This window comes from Pinus tabuliformis, chromosome 1_2, assembly GCF_031772625.1.
Source record: "Pinus tabuliformis cultivar Carrire ecotype Pingquan chromosome 1_2, CPIR1, whole genome shotgun sequence".
Classification (NCBI taxonomy): Eukaryota; Viridiplantae; Streptophyta; class Pinopsida; order Pinales; family Pinaceae; genus Pinus; species Pinus tabuliformis.
In genome coordinates this window covers 198,016,188-198,033,287 of record NC_142298.1, presented here as the reverse complement: position 1 = coordinate 198,033,287, position 17,100 = coordinate 198,016,188, and the positions used below count along the sequence as shown (strand labels likewise).

The 17,100-nt window shown below is 39.0% G+C and overlaps 1 protein-coding gene across 1 annotated transcript in view; it reads left to right on the top strand.

Moving 5' to 3' along the window:
• The first annotated feature begins 1,477 nt into the window (after positions 1-1,477).
• The window catches only part of LOC149205167 (26S proteasome regulatory subunit S10B homolog B), a 93,540-nt gene continuing 77,917 nt past the window's right edge, over positions 1,478-17,100 (top strand). Inside the window, exon 1 of the mRNA XM_089394927.1 lies at positions 1,478-2,017. Within this exon, the coding sequence (XP_089251053.1) occupies positions 1,918-2,017 (100 nt within the window). The 5' untranslated portion in view covers positions 1,478-1,917. The remainder of the gene's footprint in view (positions 2,018-17,100) is intronic.

Below are 17,100 nucleotides of genomic sequence, written 5' to 3'. Positions count from 1 at the left end.
GTGGAAACTTTTGAAATTTGGGGATTGGAGGCTTTGGCCTTAGCCGCTGGTCATCTGGTCTGGTAGGATGAATGGGCATGGGGTGACTAAGTGGTTAGCTAAAAGGAACTTAAGTCTAGAAGGACAGGATGTTGGGCTATCAAGTGTTGGGTAACACATTGAACAACCTCCGATGCAGACCATCAAGATTAACATATCTCAAAACATTTGTTGAATAACATAGATTATAACCACCAATTGATGTCCATTATTGGATTGGTTGATTATCATGAGTGGAATTTTTATTTTGTTTAGTGGCCTGATGATCTGTTGGATATAAACATCAGTGGACGAAAAGGCGGAGCTCTATCAGTTGATGGTCTATTAATCGGGTATTAGGACTTCATGCTGCCAAACTATCAGATGTTGGGGTATCGAGTGCCGAGAAGTCAGAACATTAACTAAGTCTTAGCAACTAACCTTCCCTTGATATTGGGTTATTAAATATCAGATGATCAAGTATTGGGAAGCTGGGACATTAGCTATTGGGTTTTCCTCATGATACTAATTGAAATCGATCATGTTTCGACATGGCATGTTAGTGTGATGAGTTGACGTGGCATGGTGTTGTACGCGAGGGAAACAGGGACAAAAGGACTGCCATGTGGCAATGATACAAATGCTAACGAGACCTTTAGAAGACATATTTTCAAATAAGCACAACTTTATGTCTAGAGCTTAGATTTGGATGAAATTGATTTAAGTGGAAAGCTCTTGATGAGCAAAAGTTGATGGTGGCCTAAAAAAATAGGATTAAGATGGTTAAAGGAAACAAGAATTTGATAACCTCATCTCCATAAATCAACCTTGGAGATTGGGTTTAGATACCCTATACCTTTAATGAGGCACTATTGGATTATGTATGTTATAATTTAAGTCATCATTGAAATGTTTATTGTTTCACTTAATGATTCAATCTCATGAAATGAACCTTCCCCTAATAAACATGCTCACTTAACAACCTAGTTTTCTTCCACATTAGATTTCTAATATCTTTGAGTGATTTCAATAAACAGGAATAAAACCGTGATTTCAATAGACATGAATAAAACACTAATCTCATTCGCTCTCCAAATAAATACTCCAAATAACATGTTTTTAGCCCATAAAATATCCAACATCAAATCACATATTCCCTAATACCATGATAAAAAGCAATATTTTTTAAATATATTATAAAATTCGTTTCAACTTGATTACTAGAACCTGTCTTTTCACTATTAAAAAAGAAATACCACCTTCCCTTTCCCTTCTAAAGTTGCCTTGCCCAACATGAAAAAACAAACTCATGCCAAAGTCATAGATATATGGCCGCAAATAAAAACCCAATCCACCCAATCCACCTGTTATAATTTGCATTTTGTGCCCTACTATCCATGCCAAAGCCAATGGTTATTTTAATTTTGCATAAAACATTGTAAGTGATCCAACCTTTCCATAGAAGCTTTTAAGAACCATGCAAACAAGAAAGGAAATAGGAGCAGTTAAAATTCATTTGAAGCCTGAAATCAATCCTCGAAATCCCCTTCCAAGTGGAAACTAATCGGTTCACTAATATCCACAATTTTATACTTTTTCTGCCTCAGACCCCCGAACTGGAGCATTTCACGCTACAACGAAGCAACGCAAAGGCAAAGGCAAAAGGTAGAAGGTAAAGAAAGGTAAAGGCAAAGGTCAAGGCCAAAAGGAACTATTTCCGTTTATTGGTTTGCTCCGGAAAACCAACTAGATCTTTAAACCAGACTAAACCCGCGTTTGAAGCCGGTGCTCTGGTCTGGATTTCAAACCCTTGTATGTCCTGAAATCTTGAACACGAAGGGAGGCTGAAAAGACCGTTGAAACTAATTGGAGAGGCGGCACAGAGCAGAGGGAAAATCCATGGCGGAAGCAGATGACGCAGCAGCCCGTCTACACGCAGTTAGAGAGTACAGGAATAAGCTTCTTCAGCACAAGGAGCTCGACGCCAGAGTTCGCGCACGTATGTTATATTAAAATTGTGCACTAAAATAGTTAGGGTTTCTTTCTAGATATCTTTATTATAAATTTTCTCGATAAAGATTTTTTTAATAATATAAGTTCTCTTTTTAATGTATCTTGAAATTCAATTTCGACGATCTGTACTCTGAAAATATAAACTTTATGGCGGATACACTGGATATTTGGAGTATTGTAGGGCAAGTTTTAAATGTATCACCGCCCTTTCTTATAGATTGGAAGAACTCTTTGGAATGTATCCTGTCATCTACTAGCTGAAGACTGATGCTTGTCTCATCATAATGCCAACACTACACAACAAAATGTACGGAAATTACTTTGTATGCTTCCAACTCAAATGCTCACGGTAGCTTAGGTTCGAAGACCAGGTTTCCACGTGCCTTCATATTTAGGGTGGAAAGGTTTTTTGTAACCTTTTTTTCATTTACAAGATGAGAGCAAATCGTTGTTCCAAATGCTCGATATAACTAAAGGATCTTAGTAGAGAGTGCTTTAATTAGGAGGAGTAAAGGTTTTTTTGCAGCATTTTGTTCGGAGGGAAACTTCTGCAGTTATTAGATGATAAGTGAAAAAGATTTGATTCTTGAAACACGTTAAGTCTGATTTCTGCTAGTGAGATAGTTTGATGGAGTGGAAGCATTGAAGTAACTAAAAGGTTTGTAAAACATAGACAAGACTTGAGTTATTATCAGGAGAATCCCTTACAGTAGTCATGGTGAACCTTCAAACCTAAGTTATGATGGTATAGGTACGTTAGGGGTACATATATCAATGCTGTATAAACAATAATATATTGATAACAAGCTTAAAAGAGAACTGACATTAATGTAAATGAGCAGTGGTTTGGATTCACTTTTAGATTCAAATCATTCCAGTGTCCAGCATTCATTAATTGACATTTGTCATTCAACATTGAACATTGGTATTCCCTCCCTTCTAGACATGGCATGGAATTGTCAAACAGGAAAGTCTGAAACTTCAAACTTTATGAAACTAAAATATGAGGATTCAGGGAAAGAAGAATGTCGATAATGATGGAAAATGCTTAATGTTGAACTGCTGGCATGGACACCAATTTTCTGGAATAAAAACAATGATCAATGCCCTCCTTAGTCTCTTAAACCCTGTTGGTCTCTTCCATGCTCACATAGCGAAGTTGAAAATGTAAAAGTGAGCATGGAATACGGTTTGAAGGTGTAAAATGGGGTAACACTTAGTTTTAGAGTTTTTAATTTGCCCCACCCTAAATGCAACCATATTGGGGTTTATTTTCATGCAAAAATTGGTGTTGATGTACTTGAAATCAAAGTACATCTCCGAATTTGCCTACAGTCTGGCAGGGTACTTGAAGGTATTGCACGGTATAGTGGGGTATGTCAGGGTATGGGTACGGGCATGTTTCTGGCACGTGGGTATGTGTGTGAGTATGAAGAATTTAACCCTTGGGTATGGGTATCCATGCTACCTAGCCCCATACAAAGGGTCATGCAAAGTCATAACATATCCTTGTGTGTGAGTCTTGAGAAAATATATGATTCTCCCTTTATTATAAATAGTATTGGAACCCTGCAATAAGAAACTTAATAGGGAAAAATATTATAATGAGTTTTTTTGTTTTGGTTAGGCAGCAGGCTAATATAAAACAGTGAGATTTTAATTGAATAGGTGTACTATCGTGTCTATATGCTAGAACTTTCTAATTGAACCTCCGTGGAGCATCGTAAGGATGAACTCAAACAAGCCCAGGGTTGACAATGGATAGTATTGGAGAGAACTAGATGAAGGATATTCAAGACTCTCAAATGCAGGTTAATTTTCAAATTTGTTAAAGACCTCTCATGTACTCTTGAACACATGGTATGGGGTATCTAAAATTAATTGCTTGATAAAATAGCTAAGATAAGATAATTTTACCTATGTCCAACAAATGATCACAAAAGTAGGTCAATGGCAGCAAAAGAGTACCACCAGTGTAATACAAAGTGGGAGTGCTATAGCAGCTCCTAGATCTAAGCTAATGACAATAAATTAAAAAAATATCTATGAATGAATCCACAGAGATCTCAGCAACTAGTCCAAGAAGGAAATGTGGAAATTCAGGTAATCTTTGCTTAATACAAATTTAGAAATTTCATTTCAACCTTTAGGTTCCATGGATCTATTTACTATGATCTTTCAGCCTTAGGGATGAATATGAAATATAAATTACAGCGGTATATATTTCACTTCTGTCCAACTAAATACACAAGGCAACCCAATAAAATAAACACGGAACAATTGTCCTTGAAGGGAACTATGTTCCTGATTTTGGCACAATCCCAACATATATAATAGATCTGAAAATTATATTTAACAGTGAATTTATCACAACAATAAATCTACTTCTTTGCTTCTATACATTTGTCGAATCACTCAACAACTGTCCATGATAAATCAACACACCAGTTGTCAATTAGGTCTAGCTCAAGTGGTTGGGGATGAATCGTTATCGTTCCCAGGTGAATTCAAATACCGCCTGTGATATGTTTGCTCTTCGTGAATCAATTGTTGATTGAGGCTCTGAGCCATGAGGTATATCTCACTCTCACTTGTGGGCTGGGGAGTGGGGTGAGAAGTTACATGTAACATAAAAGTTAGCATACCAAACAACTCTAGAAACTATTTATTCACCATGAGAATAAAAGCTGTAAATTAGATCTGCAAGTCATACACAAAGTTTGGATGGCAAAGTCCATTTCATATATACATAAGAATGAAATTACGAGTATATACCAATAACTTATTAGAACATGGTACATGACATTCCATCAAGCTTATCACAAGTTAGGAGTCTCCAGTGTCTCCAAAACACTGTTATTGGAACTGAACGGAGCTGGTGGAACCGGTTGGTCTAATTGGTTTGGGGGTCAAACCGATCTGGTTTAAGGTTTGGAACTGGAAATGGCTGGTTCGGTATTGAACCAGACGATTTTGTACTGAACCGACCTTTTTTCATTGAACATGCCAGTTTTGTACCAAACTGTCAGTTTTGTACAACTTGACATTCTCCTTTATCTTTCATTTTCATCCTTTTACTTAGTTTTTTAACATTACCATGGAATGAATCATGATGTTTGAGAGTGGTTCCGACATCATTGGATTTCATATGGAGAAAGTAGAATTTTAGATCTCACTCAAAATCTAGAAGGCTTAACAATTTTTCAGGATTGGGGGGATTGTAATGTTTCCACTGGATTTTGTCATCTATGAGGGTATAGAATTAGTATTTAATCAAGGGCAAACCAAGGCCTCTATATACCTTGATGTTAGTGGCTTTGGTTCTCAAACTCCTCTATCATGGCCATACTAAAAATGTACCCATCATGCAAACAAAATCTTGACTTGACATGCTACCTTTTTTCTATCTCATTTTAATGCTTAGAGGGTGATATTGATGATGAAGATCCCAATACAGGCAATGATTTTGATGATATATAAGTATTTGTTGTGGCAATATTTGTTTTGGAGGCCATCTAGAGCCTGTTTGTTGATGTATTTTTGGTTTAGAGATGGATTGCACTTGATACTATTTTGGTTATATGCACCTTTACATGCTATATAAATGATAACTTTTACTTATTTGTGTATAAATGATTTGGATTCATAGGGATGCATATGATATATATGTTTTTCTTTAAAATTTGAATATTTGATGTGTTTTTGGTCAACCATTTTTTTGGTCTTGTTTTTTGTTATTGTTATGATAGCATATAATTAGTTAGAATTTCGATTTACTTAGCTTGATGTAAGGAATCACTTAAAGAATTATTATTTTATTGTAAAGGGAGATATGCATCACCTATATAAAGAGATGCACTCCCTCATTTTCACTCATGGTTGCATTATGAGCTCCTCTCCTTGTAGCTTAATGGGAATATCTTTATAGGATCATTTTTGGTGTTAAGGGCTTATCTATGTGGTGAATGTTTTTGACTTGGAAGTTGTTATTTATTTGTTATTTTTCTACATCATTTAAGGCATCATTGTGATTACTGAAAACTACCACAAGGCTATGTAGATCGATCCATTTGAAGAGAAACTTTGTCACTTAGAAGGAGGATGTCTAGAGGCCCTTCTCACATGCTCGCTTTTGTTGGTTTGGGGCAAGTTTTAATCCTCCTTTGCTAGGTCATATTTTAAAGTTCTTTAGTAAGGGTTTTGATTCTATTTCTTGCCATAGTCGATTTAGTTGTTGAAGGCCTTCTTCTTGGAGGGATCCCTTCTAGTGGGGGCATGAGATTTTCCTTGATTAGCCGAAGTGTTAATTTGTCTTTTAGGTTCTAACCTCTTGCCCTAATGTACAAACACTAGATGACTGACCTAAGAGTGTTTTCTTCTTGTTCTTATTTTCCCACTTGATTCCTCTTGAATCCATATCCCTAGTAGGATATTGGCACTAATCTTCATATCCCTCCATCACCTTTTTCTTTTCTCAAAAAACTTTAGAAAATCTCCAAAAACCCATTTCACTAAGGCTGCTATTGACATTGAATCATAGTCTTTCGACTTAAGCCTTAGTCATCCTAGTAGGGAAGCCCCCCTCGATTTGGAGGAGAATTGATAGGTTGCTAAGGTGATAGTGGGTGACCTTCCTAAAAGGGTCCCGTCGGATTGTGCATTGTGGATTGGGGCTTTTATTACGCATGTACAATTTGGGCGGTGACGCATCACACAAGAACAAGGTTGCAATGACACCTAAAGTAGTATCTCTTTTCATCATGTCTTCTTTAAAATTGGAATGCTAGTGCTACCTCCTTTCGCTTCACAACAAAGGCCACAACCTTTACAAGACAATACAAGGTGTGAGTAAGTCAAGCTAAGTCTAGTGCTATGTTTTTCTCTATGATTTTCTTGGATGGCACAAACTCTAACATCCTCTTGCATCTTACAAGAGCAACTCCCTAAGAACACCGAAGTGATATCATCCATTTGCATGTTTTGTCTAAGGTTTACATCACAAACCCTAGGTCTTGCTCACGACAAGATTGTTAAAATTCGGGTACCAGAGGACAAGTGGTTCCCTAAGGCTTTGATCTCTGGCCTAGGGAAAAGTGTCCAAATTTATTTTTTACTTTTCTCCTAAAGTGACTTTGTAAGTGGTAAAGTCAATTTAATTTAAAAGTGACAGTGGTAAAGTTACATTCTAATTTAATGTAAACCCTAGAAAAAGCATGCAAATGGATGATATCACTTCAGTGTTCTTAGGGAGTTGCTCTTGTGAGATGCAAGAGGATGTTAGGGTTTGTGCCATCCAAGAAAACCATAGAGAAAAATATAGCACTAGACTTAGCTTGACTTACTCACACCTTGTAATGTCTTGTAAAGATTGTGGCTTTTGTTGTGAAGCGAAAGGAGGTAGCACTAGCGTTCCAATTTTAAAGAAGACATGATGAAAAGAGATACTACTTTAGGTGCCATTGCAACCTTGTAAGTGAAAAGTGACTATGGAAATAAAAAGGCTAAGTGGGCCTTTATTTAAGTGGGTGAGTTAAAAAATAGAAAGTGAGAATTAAATGCACATTTATCCTCACCCCTAGATCTAAATTAATCTCAGCCATTAGACCTTAGGGTAACTCAAAAGGTCATTTAGAGAATAAAAGGAAAAGAGAAGAGGAAAATATCAATTCATTCTTTCATGAGCATTTGAGAGAAAGAGAAGAGAGAGCAAGGAGAAAATTTCTGAGCAGTGAGGAAGTGAAGACATTTCAGCAAATCTGGGCAGCAACATTTATTGGCATGCATCCCAAGGAAAAACCGTACAACAGGAGAAAGGCACAGAAATTGAGGAAGAGGGGCAGCAAGTCTTGGACACATTTTTTGAGGCTGGCCGTACAACATTTAATGTTGTTTTATTGCTGTAAAAATTTCTGTTTTGGCTGTTTGTTGGTTGGCACAATTTTTGAGGTGGAGTTCAAGCACGAAACTCGAGATAAGTTGTAATCTGTGGTTGCTAGAATTTTTACTGTGTATTTCAGTTTCTATGTAAAAGCATTTTCAGAAATAAAGAAGTGCTCTCAAACTGGTTTTCCCCAAGAGTTGTAGGGGGTTTTTCCAGGGTCACATTGACAAAAAATAACTATGTTATTTTCTGTGTGTGGCCGTCATAATTTTGCTATGTTTTATTTTTGCAATTTCAGCAGTTGTGAAATCTCTAAATTTGTGTTTTCAGAAAATTATTGTTATTTCCATATTTTTGAATTTTTATCATGCTTGGATTTAAAATTAAATGCATGGAGTGATGGAAAACTGATAATCGGAGTGGGGGTTGAAATTTCTTCATGGTATCAAAGCTTGGTTGGCTGAAAAGTGCACTTTGGGACAGCGAAGTGAAAATTAGAGCAAGCTGATTTTTACATAGAAAACAGAAACCTTTACTACAGATTTGAAAATTTCAGTTTGGTAGGACAGAGAAACATGTCTTTGGGTTTGAGAGTTGAAGACATGTTGGATGGGTAGAACAACTACAATGCATGGAAGGAGAGAATCCAGAGCATCTTTGAGGAAGCAAAAGTCTGGGGCATTATGGTAAATACCACACAGAACCCAGTAGCAGTACTTGCTGACCCTGTACAGTTGGCAGAGTTTAACAAAAAGAATGCTAAGGCAAAAAGATTGATTCTGGAAGGAATCAAAGATCATGTCATTCCTCATGTGAGAGGAAAGACTTATGCACATGAGATGTGGACAGCCTTGACCAGTGTTTACCAGAGCTCAAATGAAAACAGAAAAATGGTTCTAAAGGAGAAACTAAAGGCCATTATAATGGCTAAGACTAACAATGCTACAACATACCTCACAAAGATCACTTTAGTGAGAGATGAGTTGGCAGCCGTAGGTGAGATCATTGCACCCATTGAGTTGGTGAGAATTGCTTTGAATGGTCTTTCCAAGGCTTGGGAGAATTTTGTGGATGGCATTGTTGCACGGGAAAACCTTCCCAATTGGGAGAGGTTGTGGGATGATTGCATTCAAAATGAGATCAGAAAGAACCATCTTGGGGCAACCAAACAGGTGGAGGATGATGACAATGTGGCATTGTTAGTAAGAGGCAAGAAGGGCAGAGCAAAGAAGCAAGCTTCCAACAGTGGAGGCAAAAGCAAAGATAAAGGCAAGCAACAGAACAAGGAGAACGACTATTCCAAAGTCAAATGTTGGAATTGTCAAAAGTTGGGACACTATGCTATTGTGTGTCTGGAGAAGAACAAGAAAGGGAAAGACAAACCCATGGCAGCTTCTGCAGAGATAGAGAGCTTCTCAGAGAAATTTGATTGGGAGTTTGGGTTCATAGCTTGTGAGGCCACTAGTGCAGGATCACCTGCCATACAGGTTTAGAGGGAGTGTGCATTCCCCGCTACTAGCAGAGCATCTTCTAGCATTTGGTATGTTGACAGTGGCGCTTCCCGCCACATGACAGGAGTCAGAGAGTATTTCTCAGAGCTTTTAGAGGGTGAAACTGATATGGAGGTAGTACTTGGTGATGACAACATTGTTAGAGCAGTCGGTGTGGGGACATTGACATTTGATAGGGGACCCAAACCTCCCTTGAAAGTATTAGATGTTCTATATGTGCCTGGAATGAAGAAGAACCTGATATCCATCCCAACACTTGAGGACAGAGGGTATGATGTGTTGTTTAGGAGAGGGTAAGTGCTTATATACCCTAGGGGAACTCTAGCTTCTTCAGCTAGAGAGATTGGTGTGCGCCATGCCAAGGTGTACAAGTTCTCATTCCAGCCACTAATGGTATCGAGTAGCAACACCCGAGACAAGACTGGCAACAGATCTAGCAGTTCAGAGTTGTGTGAGATTTGGCACCGTAGGATGGGGCACATGTATCATGGGGCCTTGAGTACTTTGCAGGAGATCACCACTGGTGTGCCGGATTTCAGTTTTGATTACCTTGATGTATGCAGAGGATGTGCTATGGGGAAGTTTGCCAGATCCCCTTTTCCTAGTAGTGACAACAGAGCGACCAGGGTCTTTGACTTGATTCATACCGATGTGAGTGGTCGGATGTTTCATGTATCTTTGAGAGGCTATGAGTACTGTGTTTTATTCATTGATGACCACGCTAGGAAGACCTGGATTTATTTCTTGAAGACCAAGAGTGAGGTCTTCAAGCGGTTTCAAGAGTTCAAAGCTCTTGTGGAGACCCAAACAGGTAGGAAGATCAAGGTCCTCAGGTCAGACAATGGAGGGGAGTATACCCTTGGTGAGTTTGTTGATTTTTGTGCTGAGGCAGGCATTAGGAGGGAGTTCACAGTTCCTTACAACCCCCAGCAGAATGGGGTTGCAGAGAGGAAGAACAGATCCATTGTAGGGGTTGCCAAAGCCATGCTTCATGATCAGGGGTTACCTTTATTTTTGTGGGCAGAGGCCTGCAACACTGTTGTGTACTTGCAGAACAGGAGTCCACATCGTGCCTTGGGGAATGTGACTTTAGAGGAGGCTTTTTCTGGGAAGAAGCCTGATGTTGGGCACTTTCGTATCTTTGGGTGCCTTACATATTCATATGTCCCCAAGGAGAACAGGACCAAGCTAGAGCCCACTACAGACAAGGGCATCTTTGTGGGTTATAGGGAGACCTCAAAAGCTTATCGGATTTATATCCCTACGCAGAGGAAAGTGGTTGTCAGGCGAGATGTGAAGTTCGAGGAGGAGAGAGATTTCAAGAGATCACAGGGGTCAGAGTATTCAGAGTCACCAGACCCTCAGGAGCAACTGAGTTAGTCACAGGGATCTAGTGGTCAGGGATCAGGAGGTACATCGATTACAGTGTTAGGTCCATCAGTGAGCATTGGCTCTTAGAGTCAGGTGGGTGGTTCTTCAGGTAGCATGCAGGGCAGTCTGCAGAGCAGTTCACAGGGTAGTCCACTAATGGACAGTTCGCACGGTACTTCAGCATCTACAAGCACAGATTCAGGCATGAGGTCAGTTGGCAGGCCTTCAGGAGTTCAGGCTTCTGGTGATGATTAGGAGTCTTTCACTCCGATGAGAGAAGTATGCTCAGGGAAGAGGAAGCCCAAGTGGCTTCAAGGTACCTTGCGTGAGGCCACATCAGTTGCTGGGTCAAAGAGACCGGTTAGAGAGAGTAAACCACCTGAGCGGTTATGTAGTTACATGGCATTGGTAACAAGCATTGTTGACTTCGAGCCTTCTAGTTATGAGGAGGCAACCAACCAACAGGTCTGGAGAGAGGCCATGATGGAGGACTATTCTTCTATTATGAAGAACGATGTTTGGGAGGTAATGTCGAGGCCTGAAGGTAAATCAGTTGTTACTTCCAGATGGCTCCACAAGATAAAACATGTTGCAGATGGCAGCATCGAGGAGTTCAAGGCTTGATTTGTGGCGAGAGGGTTCTCATAGGTAGAGGGAGTTGACTATGAGGAGAGCTTCGCTCCCGTAGCTCGGTATACATCTATTTGCTCCATTATATCGATTGCAGCAGAGATGGGTTGGAAGATCCACCAGATGGATGTGAAGACACATTTCTCAATGGCTTCATTCAGGAGGAGGTTTATATTGGGCAGTCGCATGGCTTTGAGGTGCATGGGAAGGAGTCCCATGTATGCAGATTGAAAAAGGCACTCTATTGCCCGAAGCAAGCTTCTAGAGCTTGGTACTCGAGGATTAATACATGCTTGCAGCAGTTGGGTTTCACAAAGAGTGAGGCTGATCTGAACCTATATTTCATTGTGGTGGGTAAGGAGCCTCTCATTTTGGTGTTGTATGTTGATCACTAGATCATCATTGATGTAGAGAGATTCATTGAGGGTTCACTTCAGAGTTTGAGATGAAGGATATTGGCTTGATGCATAATTTTTTGGGATTGGAGGTGTGGCAGGAGGAGGGGCATTTCTTCTTGGGACAAGGGAAGTACATTGTGGATATTCTTAGTAGATTTCACATGGAGGACTGCAAACCCATGTCTACACCTATGATCACTAACTGGAAGAAGCTTCACGCTTCTGATTCTGAGTTGGTGGTTCCTACTCTATACAGACAGTTGATGGGTTGTTTGATGTATTTGGTCAACACTCGACCATATATATGTTTTGCAGTTAACACTATGAGTCAAATCATGTGTCATCCCAGGAGAGTGCACTGGGTGGCTGCAAAACACATTCTTCGTTACTTGCAGGGGACAGTGGATTTTGGTCTGGATTATAGACAGGGTGATGGAGTGAGACTGACAGGGTACACGGATTCAGATTGGGTAGGCTGTGCTTTAGATAGGAAGAGTACTTCCGGGTGCTGTTTTGGGTTGGGTTCGATAATTGTGTCATGGATCAGCCGGAAACAACAGTTAGTTGCATTGAGCTCAGCTGAGGCAGAGCATATGGTTGCTAGTTTGTCTAGTTGTGAGGACATATGGCTTTGCAAGATGTTGTTTGGTCTTTTTGGTCAGGCATTGAGACCTTCAGTAATTTACTGTGATAATCAGAGTTGCATAAAACTCACGGAGAATCCAGTTTTTCATGACAGGTCAAAGCATACTGAGATCAAGTATCATTTCATTAGAGATTATGTCCAAAAGGGAGCTGTCAAGCTTGAGTACATTTCCACAAATGAGCAGGTAGCAAACATTTTCACCAAAGCCTTACCACGGGGCAAGCATGTCTACTTCAGAGACAAGATGGGGATGGTGAGAAACACTTTTCTCAGTAAGAGGGAGTGCTAAAATTTGGGTACTAGAGGACAAGTGGTTCCTTAAGGCTTTGATCTTTGGCTTAGGGAAAAGTGTCCAAATTTATTTTTTACTTTTCTCCTAAAGTGACTTTATAAGTGGTAAAGTCAATTTAATTTAAAAGTAACTTTATAAGTGGTAAAGTTACATTCTAATTTAAAAGTCACTTTATAAGTGGTAAAATTATGTTTTAATTTAAAGGTGACTTTGTTAAAGTCAATGAAAAATTAGAAAGTGAAAAAGTGACTATGGAAATAAAAAGACTAAGTGGGTCTTTATTTAAGTGGGTGTGTTAAAAAATAGAAAGAGAGAATTAAATGCACATTTATTCTCATCCCTAGATCTAAATGAATCTCAACCATTAGATCTTAGGGTAACCCACAAGGTCATTTAAAGAATAAAAGGAGAAGAGAAGAGGAAAATATCAATTCATTCTTTCATGAGCATTTGAGAGAAAGAAAAGAGAGAGCAAGGAGAAAATTTCTGAGCAGTGAGGAAGTGAAGGAGAGCAACAAGAAGACATTTCAACAAATTTGGGCAGCAACATTTATTTGCACGCATCCCAAGGAAAAAACATACAGCAAGAGAAAGGCACAAAAATTGAGGAAAATTGACAAGTTTTGGGCGCGTTTTTTGAGGCTGGCCGTACAACATTTCATGATGTTTGATTGCTGTAATTTTTTTTTTGTTTTGGCTGTTTGCTGATTGGCACAATTTTTGAGGTGTAGTTCAAGCACAAAAATCGAGATAAGTTGTAATTTGTGGTTGCAGGAATTTTTATTGTGTATTTCAGTTTCTCTGTAAAAGCATTTTCAGAAATAAAGAAGAGCTCTCAAATTGGTTTTCCCCAAGAGTTGTAGGGGGTTTTTCCAGGGTCACATTGACAAAAAATCACTGTGTTATTTTCTGTGTGTGGCTGTCATAATTTTGCTGTGTTTTATTTTTTCAATTTCAGCAGTTGTGAAATCTCTAAATTTGTGTGTTTCGGAAAATTATTGTCATTTCCAGATTTTTGAATTTTTATCATGTTTGGATTTAAAACTAAATGCATGGAGTGATAAGGAAAACTGATATGGGGGTTGAAATTTCTTCAAACATTTCTCCAAGACAATCACAAAGATCGAATTAGTACATTATGATTGAGAAATGACGAAGGCTCTCTTCTTCCTTTATATAGAATAGGTGAGGGAGACTACCATAAAATATGGACAAAGGTAACACGAGTAACCTTAGACATAAATCAACAAGGCATCCCCACATTACAATACAAGGATGACAAGTGTCACACTAGGCTTTTACCAACCCTAGAGTGGTGTGCCTTCCAAACATTGTCCTTTTTGTGCTCAGCACCCCTCTTCAGGATGGTGCATTATCCAACAAGTAGTTTGCCCAATGCTACATCTTCTAAGTGTCCTCATGCAAGGCACTCCTCCTCTAGTTGTGTCCCACTTGTCCTCTTGTGTTGAACACTTGTCAACATGTGTTGCCAAAGTTGTTATTTGCTCTTGTGCTTTTCCTCAACATATGTGTCTAGGTCTCCAACAAGCCTCAATGAAGTATGCTCCTCAATTTATAGACTGTAAATTTTTAGCCTCCACAAAGTTGGAATACTAGTCTCCCATCATGACATCAATATCACACCTACTTCGCAAGCATTCACGAGTCACTCCCACAAGTATAAGTCTGCATAACTCATCATCCAAGCAATCATAGTCTCATAGAGATGTATCTGTTCTGAGCAATTTACAACTCTGACTTTGGATGGTGAACATGAAAGGAGAACAAAATCAAATCAGCTTGGTTTACGCTATTAAATCAAGCTACTCTCTTAATTTCAAACTTTCCCTCTAATACAGATTCCCAAAGAACAATCACTTTCTTTAAAATTGAAGGAACAAAACCTTGGATCATTACTTTTTGCTGAACTCTAAAAACATTTTTGAACAAGCAAGGCATCAACAATAACTTGTCTTAGCTACAACATTCTTAAAGTCAACAACACGGGATAAAATCGTTTGGCACCACATCATGAGTTGTTCGTGACATCCTGCAAAGATAGTCACTATCTCCAAACAAGATTAAGGCAAGAGGATCACATCCATAAATGACACAAGATAAAAAATTGTGTACATGTCAACATGTTGATCTTGAATTACCAAGCTTTTGGTAAGAGTAACAATAACTTGTAAAGGGTTATTGTGAAACTGTAAACATGATAATCCCTCATGCACGTCAAAAACTTGAATAACAGAAGCAATAACTTCAATAAAGTCATATTCCTCTTTTTGTGAGAATGTTGAAGCAACAATAACGTCAAGGTCAACTCTCTCTTCGTGAGAGAATCCAACAACCCTGTCCTAATACTCATCACTACTCCCATTAGTTGCAAGCTTGGAGTTTACCATAGGTTTTAAACCTATCTCCAAGTTCTCTTCCATACTATTCATCAATGCCAAATGCTCCTCTATGCTACTAGGGTAAATCCAAACAATAGTTTTAAAAACTAGTTACCGGTCTAACTAGCCGGTTAGCAAGCCCGCCAGTCTAAATCAGCCAAAAAACCCAGTTTGAATGCCCATTTCTCCATTTCTTTGCCCTATCCGGTAAAAACCGGTCGGTTTAGGACGGAACCGGCCGGTTTGTATCAACTCGGCCTGTTCTGTCCTAAACCGGCCGGTTTTAGGCACGCCCACCGTAAAGTTAAAAAAGCATATTTCTGACTGTGTTTTAGGGGTTTTGGGGGGAAAATAAGGGTGTTTCAACCCTAACAATGTTGGCAATTAATGGTAATGTTAAATTCTTAAAGTAAAAGGATGAAAATGAAAATTAAAGGAAACCTTTAATTTTCATTTTCATCCTTTTACTTAAATTTTTAACATTACCATGAAATGACTCAGGATGTTTGAGAGTGGTTTCGACCTCATTGGATTTCATATGGAGAAACTAGAATTTTAGATTTCACTCAAAATTCAACAGACTTAATGGTTTTCAGGATTTCATGGTTTGGGGGTAAACAATAAATGCAATCGGAGCTCCAAATGATGAGCAAAACTCCTGATCTAGATCCCATTGTGTTGGACGATATTGATCCAACATCAAAATGGGTGGAGGAGACTGAAGAACCTGTGTTTGACGCTGATTTTGATATCGACATGGCTTTAGCGGGGGATGAAGCAGATTATGTGGTGGCATCAGAACCAGGATCAGTAGCGGCATCAAGGAAAGGCAAAGAACCAATGGAAGGCACTACTCATGCAGGTCAACAAACTCGTGCTTCCATTAGGTCCACTTCTATTCTCATTGGTGGCATTGATACTGAGGTTGCAGATCAGGCTGAGGCATCCTCAGACTTTGAACCAGATGATGTCTATGTAGCTCCTGATGATGATCCTGTGTCTAGTAGTGGTGATGAACTTGATGATTGATCATGTGTACAATGTAGACTTGTAGTAGGCCAATGGCCTCATAGCTTGCAGCATTGTTTTCGGACTTTATAGGTCATTTAGAGCCTCATTTCTTATATATTTTGCTATTTTGTCGATGATATGTATTGCATTCGGTGCCATTTTGATATATTCACCTTTACATGGTATATAGATGAGCAAACTTTGCATATTTTGTCTCTATTGGCTTGGAATCATGGTTTTACATCTTAAAAATAGTTTTGTTTCATTAAAAATTAATTATTTAATGTATTTTTTTTAAAACCGGTTCGTTTAGACCAAACCAGTCCCGGTTAGACTGGTTCCGGTCAGTAAATCGGTTCATTAGGTGGACCGGTCCGGTTATCGGTTCTGGTTTTAAAAACACTGATCCAAACTCTAGTTCATACATTGTATAATGTATTCTTGTTATCAAATCTTCTAGCATTGTGTTCTCCTCTAGGGAATTTTTACATTGCACAGGCCCTAGTGTCATCTTGCATCTCATAAGAGCTAATTCTTTAAGGACACCCAAGCATTATCACAAATGTTGGGTCTTGCTTCCTACAAGACTTCTTTCAGGCAATTACAGAGAGAGAATGATGAGTACATCAATAAGGAGTACTTAAAAATGCTCACTCCTCCCTTTATGTAGAGTAGGTGAGGGAACCAACATAAAATATGGACTAGATCCACACAGGTAACCCTAGACCTAAGTCAACAAAGCAACCCCACATGGAATGCACTTACAATACAACGATAAAAAGTTACACATTAGGGTTTTACCCTACCCCAAGGTGGTGCACACTTCGAGCATGGTCATCCTTGAGAACATTATCCCTTCTCCAAGTTTGTGCACAATCTATATGGTAGTTTGTTCAACACTTTCTCTTTCATGGTGGTTTGCTATCCAAG